Genomic DNA, 7,111 nt, shown 5'->3' with positions numbered 1-7,111 from the left:
GGTTCATATATTGCGTTTGGTTATGTCTCTCTAGTCTCTTTGGTCAAGAAAATATCCTTGTCTCTCTTTTATCTGTTTATTTTTAATGATATTGACCATTTGAAAGAGTGTGAGCCAGTTGCCAGGAGGGGCTGCCAGCAGCGTGCATTCTCATTCATTTTCACCACCTCTCACAGGAGGGAGGAGGCGAGGGGGCCTCTCTTTAGAATGCAGGATCCTCGTTATCTCTTGGCTTAAGATGACCCTGGGCTGAAATCCAGAGGTGGCTGGAACGCTCCCTTTCCTTCTGTGCTTTTGTAGGTTAATGGAGAAGTCCTACAGCACCCTTCTGGGGAGGAGCAGTGAGCCTCCTGATGGGCCTGAGAGCCCAGTCAGGGCTTCCCCACAGGTACAGTGGGAAAGAAGTCTGGGCGAGCCCACAAGCCCGTCACCCCTGCACCCTGCCTTGCTGTTGAGAGAAATAGCAACAGCCCCAACCCCGAACATGAAAGGATGTGAGCACTCCTCCCCATGGACACAGCACCTATCCCAGCAGAGCCGCCCCCGGGCCTGGGCGGTAGGAGGGGCCCAGGGGTCACGGCCCAAGTCCAAGCATTGATCCCTCCAGTTTTAATCAGTGACTTAAGTATCAAGTGACCTAGACAGGTATGTCAACAAGATAGGGGTGCTGTTTATAAAGGGCACACTACCTGGAGCTAGGAGCTTTGTACCAGCCCCTCTAACCCTGCCGATCTGAAGCACCTGCCTCTACAGGTACCTTTCTTGGGCCCATTTCCCAGTCCCTGGGAAATGGTAGGATCCCCCACCATATATCTTGGGAACCAGTGAAGATGGAGGGATAGGGGGACACTAGGTCAGATGTAGGAGGCTTGAATTCTAGTCCTTGCAGCCCAGCTCCAGAGCTCAGTTTCTCCATTTTCAAATGAGCATCTTGGACTGAGCCATCTCTAAGGACCTTGGTGTGATTGGAGTGGAGAGATGGAAAGCGTTCCCCTCGGCACAAGGGCAGAGCTGGCCGTTGCTGCTGCCCAACTTCAGACTCCAAGGCTGTCGGGGGTACGGGGGGGGGGGGGGCGGGCATCCTTAGAGTTGGAGGTGCCTTGGTCTTGATAAAGAATTCCCTGGGAAAGGGGCATCACGAGCCATTTGCATCAGCCCTGTGACCTTGGTCCCCTCAGTGCAGCTCCCTGTTCCCTGGATATGAGGAGATATCGGCAGGAAGCCAGCACTGATGGGGACCGTTTGGCACAATGTCCAGCATACACCCTGCATTAAGGGCTTACAGAGATGCTTCCCCATTTTGAAGTGGTCACTGGCCTCCACTCCAGCCTCAGAGTTGGAAACTGAGGTGATGAGCCAAAGGGAGGGCCAGGACTGGGAGTTCAGACACTCAAGTTGAAAATCGCATGGCCCCTGTCCAGCCCTCAGATTCTGTGATGCACTAAGGGTGAACTCCTGGGACACAGGAGCCACGGTGCATGAAACTTAGACTTTCTGGTGCCCAGCTGAGAGCCAAGCACAGAACATGTGCCAGTGTTTATTGACTGAGTGAGTGAGTGAATGAATGAATGAATGAATGAATGAACGGCTCCATCTCCACCCTGGTTCCTCTTTTTTCTCCGCCTATGGTTGGTACAGATGGCATTGTCCCAGCCCAGTTTCTTCTCAGCCACCGAGCTTCTCCTGGCCTCTGCCATCTTCTGCCTGGTTTTCTGGGTGGTCCGGGCCTGGCGGCCTCGGGTCCCCAAAGGCCTGAAGAGTCCACCGGGGCCCTGGGGCTGGCCCCTGCTCGGGCACATGCTGACCTTGGGGAAGAGCCCACACCTCGTGCTGTCACGGCTGAGCCAGCGTTATGGGGACGTGCTGGAGATCCGCATTGGCTGCACACCTGTGCTGGTGCTCAGCGGCCTGGACACCATCCGGCAGGCCCTGGTGCGGCAGAGCGATGATTTCAAGGGCCGGCCTGACTTCTACAGCTTCACCCTGGTCTCTGATGGCAACAGCATGACCTTCAACCCAGACTCTGGACCAGTGTGGGCTGCCCGCCGGCGCCTGGCCCAGAACGCCCTGAAGAGTTTCTCCATCGCCTCGGACCCGGCTTCCATGTCCTCCTGCTACTTGGAGGAGCATGTGAGCAAGGAGGCGGAAGCCCTCATTGCCAAGTTCCAGGAGCTGATGGTAGAGGCTGGGCGCTTCGACCCCTACGACCAGGTGGTGGTGTCGGTGGCCAAAGTCATTGGTACCATGTGCTTTGGGCAGCACTTTCCCCAGAGCAGTGAAGAGATGCTCAGCCTTGTGAAGAACAGTCAGGATTTTGTGGAGTCCGCCTCCTCTACGAACCCCGTGGACTTCTTCCCTATCCTGCGATACCTGCCCAACCCCACCCTGCAGAGGTTCAAGGCCTTCAACCGGAGGTTTGTGCGCTTCCTGCAGAAAACAGTCCAGGAGCACTACCAGGGCTTTGACAAGGTGAGCCCAGCATGCAGGTGGGGAGGGGCCACCCTGCAGAGCCTGGGGTGGCCCCTCTCACCCAGCTCCAAAGGCTGGGAAGTCTCTGGGACACCTTGGAGCAGCTGTGGGACCTGAAGCCAACCCCTCTCCCTGTGTGGCCTCGGTTTCCTCATCCCCACAGCCTCCTTCTCAGAGCATCTGAAAGCCTCAGAGAGATAAGGCTGTGCGTGGGGCCCTGGCAGAACCCTGCCATGTGGGGGGCTGTTACTATGTGTGAGAAGGCTTTTGTTGCTTAGGAACCTGTACCCTGAAAGAGACTAATCCCCAGCTCAGGTGTCACTTTGCTTCCTGTACTCAAACCCCCCCCCTTTGATATTGGACCCCTGGGGTTACTGGGAGGAAGGGTCAAAGAGGCAGGAAATGATACTTTAAGCCCTCCCCTAGGCTGCTACCACCTCCTGCTGTGAGCAAAGCCCACTGCCTAGAGGTGTGGGGGGTGCCGCATGGGGTGGGGCAAGGTGCTGCCTTTGGTCCTGGAAGTGCTGGCGTGCTCCTGAGCGTCTGCCCCCTCAGAACAGTGTCCAGGACATCACCGGTGCCCTGTTCCAGCACTGCGAGAAGGACTCCAGCGGTGGCCTCGTCCCCCATGAGAAGATTGTCAACCTTATCAATGACATCTTTGGGGCCGGTAGGAAACAGGCCGCAGCCCCTCCATGCATCTGTGCCTGCCATTTACCCACAGAACTGCCCAGGCCCAAGTGAGGCAGATAACTCGCCTCCACACACCAGACAGTACAGAACCCGGAAGTCTGCCCAGGTTCAGGGTGCCAACTCAGCAAAGTCCCTCTCCTCCTCGGGGCCTCAGTTTCCCCATCTGAACAATAAAGGGCTCTCTGGCCTATAAGTCTAAGCCCCTGTAGTTCCAGCAGCTAATTATGAAACCAGTGACTCAAGTTGGGGGGTGGGGGTGGGAATGAGGAAGGCAGAGAAAGACAACGCTTGGTATGTACGCGGTGGGTGCTTGGTAAATGTTGGTTTCTTGTTCCTGCTTTCCTTCCTTCCTCGCCTTGCCCATTCCTCACCTTGCCCATTGCCCATTCCTCACCTTGCCCATTGCCCATTCCTCACCTTGCCCATTCCTCACCTTGCCCATTCCTCGCCTTGCCCATTCCTCGCCTTGCCCACGCTGCCCAGGATTTGACACAGTGACAACAGCCATCTCCTGGAGCCTTATGTACCTTGTTACAAATCCTGAGATGCAGAGAAAGATCCAGGAGGAACTGGGTATGTGGAGAGAAGCCTGGGGGCCCCAGGCCATTTGTTCAATCTATACATAGCTGCTTTGTACCTACTATGTGCAAGCCCTGGGCATACAATTGTGTCCACCCTTGTCTAGAAGATGCTGGGAGAGGGTTGGTGGGTGTCAGACGTGTAAATAGACGTAGAGTGACACCACATAGAGTGACATTTGGGATAATAAGGGATGCAGATATCATGGAGCAGGCAGGCAGCCCGTAAGCCCTGTCTGTCCTCTGTGGCCTGCAGACACAGTGATTGGCAGGGCACGGCAGCCCCGGCTCTCAGACAGACCCCAGCTGCCCTATATGGAGGCCTTCATCCTGGAGACCTTCCGACACTCCTCCTTTGTCCCCTTCACCATCCCCCACAGGTGAGTCCTACCTATTGTGCCCTCCCTCTTCTCATCCTCACATGGTTTCTCCTCCAAGCGTCTCAGTTCTCGCCCTGCTTCAGCACCGGCTTCCTGACCACGACACCATGTTCCTCACAGACCCTCGGCCTCTAGTCTGCCTATTCAGTCCAAATATGACCATACTCCCCATTTCTCAGGAGAAAGTCACACTCCTGACCTCAGCTCTCATTCACCACTGTTCACATTCCCCGCTACAAGTGCTCTCACCGCGGCCAGGCTGGCCTCACCCTTCCTCACAAGCGTGATCCAGCCAGCCCCCAATCTCACTTTTGCTGGACCTTTTGCTTCGAGTGCCTTCTAACCTCTTCTCTGGCTAACCAGAATCCTATCCCTGCCCAAGGTCAATCCTGACACAAACTTCTCCCCTAGAAGCCTTTCTTGATTCATCCAGCTGGCACAGCTCATTTCGGATATCTTGTAGGACTTACAATCATTTGTCCCTGATTATGTCCTGGGATTTTAACAATGTCAGGAGAGTTTAGTGCACACTTCCTCTGCCCATGGGTTGGTCTAGTTATTCCCAGAGTAAGAGGCCTAACTCCTCGACCATGCTGGGCATTCCCCAGGCTCCTGAGGGTGGCCAAGTACACAGCTGGGCACAAATAGAAGTGTCGTAAACACTTGTTTAGGTTGAAGAACAGGAGCCAAGGAAGGGGAAGGACCATTTTCCCCCTTTCCTCCTCCTGACATTTCCTCCCTGTGGAGGATATAGAGACCGTGGTGGGCAGGCTGTTGGGGTGGGGTGGATGTAGGAGCAAGAAGCTCCCAGAGACATGCCTGTTTTTCAGCCCCTGAGTCTGACAGAGCCCTCTTCCTTCCGCAGCACGACAAGGGACACAACACTGAATGGCTTCTACATTCCCAAGGAGCGCTGCGTCTTCGTAAATCAGTGGCATGTCAATCATGACCAGTAAGTACATACCCCCCACTAACAAGCGTGTGAAGTTCAGCGTCGGGAAGGATTGGCTGTCCCTCTAGAAACTGGTTATGTCGTATAATAGAGGAATAGTGCCTCGATTGCTATATAACCTTCTCTAAGTGACAAAATTTAGGTTCATGTTTCTCAAACTTTAGAGCACATAAGAATTAACCAGGGGGAAGAAGAAGAAAAAAGAATTAACCAGGAAGTTGGTTGCGGATTTTGGCACCTCATCCCCCAAGCTTCCCCTTTGGTAGCTAAGGTGGAGTGCTCAGGTGATTTGGTGTGAATGGCCTAGGACCCTCTCTTTGGAAAACCCCTCTTTAGTCTATAGGTAGGGGGACCACGTCATTTACCATCCAAACAGGGGCACTTCTGAGTGTGGGATGCTGTCAGTAATTACTCTGAAACAATAAGCATAAACCAAGATACACTATGGATTCCCCTTGTATACTAATGAGACAGAAGATAATTTAATATTAAAAAACACTATTTTCAAGGCTGATTGTTTTAGAAAGAGCTATATAAACACTCAAGTATAGTTTGGTCCCTTTCCCCACTCTCCTTTCATTGCTCTTGATCTATTCTAACACTTGTGATATCAACAGAAGTCTGTTCAGAAGCCTCCCTCCAGACCTTTCCTCCCAGGGCCTCCCAGCCCAGAGATCCCAGTTCCTCTGTTCCTCTTGCAGGAAGCTGTGGGAGGACCCATTTGAGTTCCGGCCAGAGCGATTCCTCACTGCTGATGGGACTGCCATCAACAAGACCTTGAGTGAGAAAGTGATTCTCTTTGGCATGGGCAAGCGCCGGTGCATAGGGGAGGTGCTGGCCAAGTCAGAGCTCTTCCTTTTCCTGGCCATCCTGCTACAGCAGCTGGAGTTCAGCGTGCCACCGGGTGTGAAAGTGGACCTAACCCCCATCTACGGGCTGACCATGAAGCACGCCCACTGTAATCATGTCCAGGCACGGCTACGCTTCTCTGTCAAGTGAAGAAGGCACCAGCATGCTGATGCAGAAGGACGGATACCGGTCACCCATGAGCCTCAGCCTTTTTTTCCCTTTCTTTATTTCTTTTAGTAATGTCTTTATTGAGATATAATTCATGCAGGAGAAGAGAATTTTTCCCATTTTCCCTTCTAGATTCTTTGGATGGCTTAAAATTAAGTTGACATAGACAGAGTAAGAGGAGAAAAACAAATTTAATTTTGTGCATACAGAAGGCCATAGAAATATGAGACTCAAAGAAGTGACCGATGCAGGCTGCTTTTATACTTTTAAGACAAATAAACAATTATTTGTGAAGATTTGACAAAACAAAGGAGTTTGGGCTTCAGGTAGCAAATTAATGAAGAAGTAACAAAGTTTGTTTATATAACCTTCTGGGCCTTGAATTCCCTATCTCAGGTGATAAGTATGCCTGGTATAGGAAGGAAATCTTCACATGGGAGATTTTTTATTTCCTGCTTTGAGGGTGACAAAGAAGGGGTAGAGAGTTCTTCTTGTACCAGCTGTTTCTTAAGCAACTTTAATTCAAAATAATCTATATGCTGAAATGGCAAATTTTGGGGGGCTTATTTTGCTCCCCCTTATTCACACAACATACAATTCACCTCCTTAAAGTGTACAACCCATGGCTTTTAGTATATTTACAGAGTTGTGCTATCACACAACAATCAATTTTAGAACTTTTCATCACCCGAAAAAGAACCCCATATCCATTAACAGTCACTGCCCATTTCCCCTTAACCCACCTTCCCTGCCCTACCAGCCCCAGGCATTTACTAATTTTCTTTTTGTCTCTATAGATTTGGCTACTCTGGACATTTCATATAAGTGCAATTATACAATAAGTGGTCTTTTGTGACTGGCTTCTTCACTTAGCATGTTTTCAAGGTTCATCCATGTTGTAGCATAAATGGTTTTTTGAGTCCTGAAACTAGGCCCAGTCATTGATGAGTACATCTTTCCCTGCTCTCTCTTTTCTCTTTTCCTGTATGATTCAAGTCTTTCAACACTTAAAGAGAACAGGG

At 51.6% G+C, this 7,111-nt stretch overlaps 1 protein-coding gene across 1 annotated transcript; it reads left to right on the top strand.

Moving 5' to 3' along the window:
* The first annotated feature begins 1,465 nt into the window (after nucleotides 1-1,465).
* Nucleotides 1,466-7,013, top strand: CYP1A2 (cytochrome P450 family 1 subfamily A member 2). The gene is made up of 6 exons (XM_081048725.1): nucleotides 1,466-2,469; nucleotides 3,025-3,139; nucleotides 3,646-3,735; nucleotides 3,997-4,120; nucleotides 4,986-5,072; nucleotides 5,774-7,013. The coding sequence occupies exons 1-6, from the start codon at nucleotides 1,639-1,641 to the stop codon at nucleotides 6,069-6,071; spliced, it is 1,545 nt and encodes a 514-aa protein (XP_080904851.1). The 5' UTR covers nucleotides 1,466-1,638; the 3' UTR covers nucleotides 6,072-7,013.
* Nucleotides 7,014-7,111: the final 98 nt, after the last annotated feature.

This window comes from Rhinolophus hipposideros (genome assembly GCF_964194185.1).
Source record: "Rhinolophus hipposideros genome assembly, chromosome: 5".
Classification (NCBI taxonomy): domain Eukaryota; kingdom Metazoa; phylum Chordata; class Mammalia; order Chiroptera; family Rhinolophidae; genus Rhinolophus; species Rhinolophus hipposideros.
Note: the sequence above shows the minus strand (reverse complement) of the source record. Positions and strands in the feature narration are given on the sequence as shown.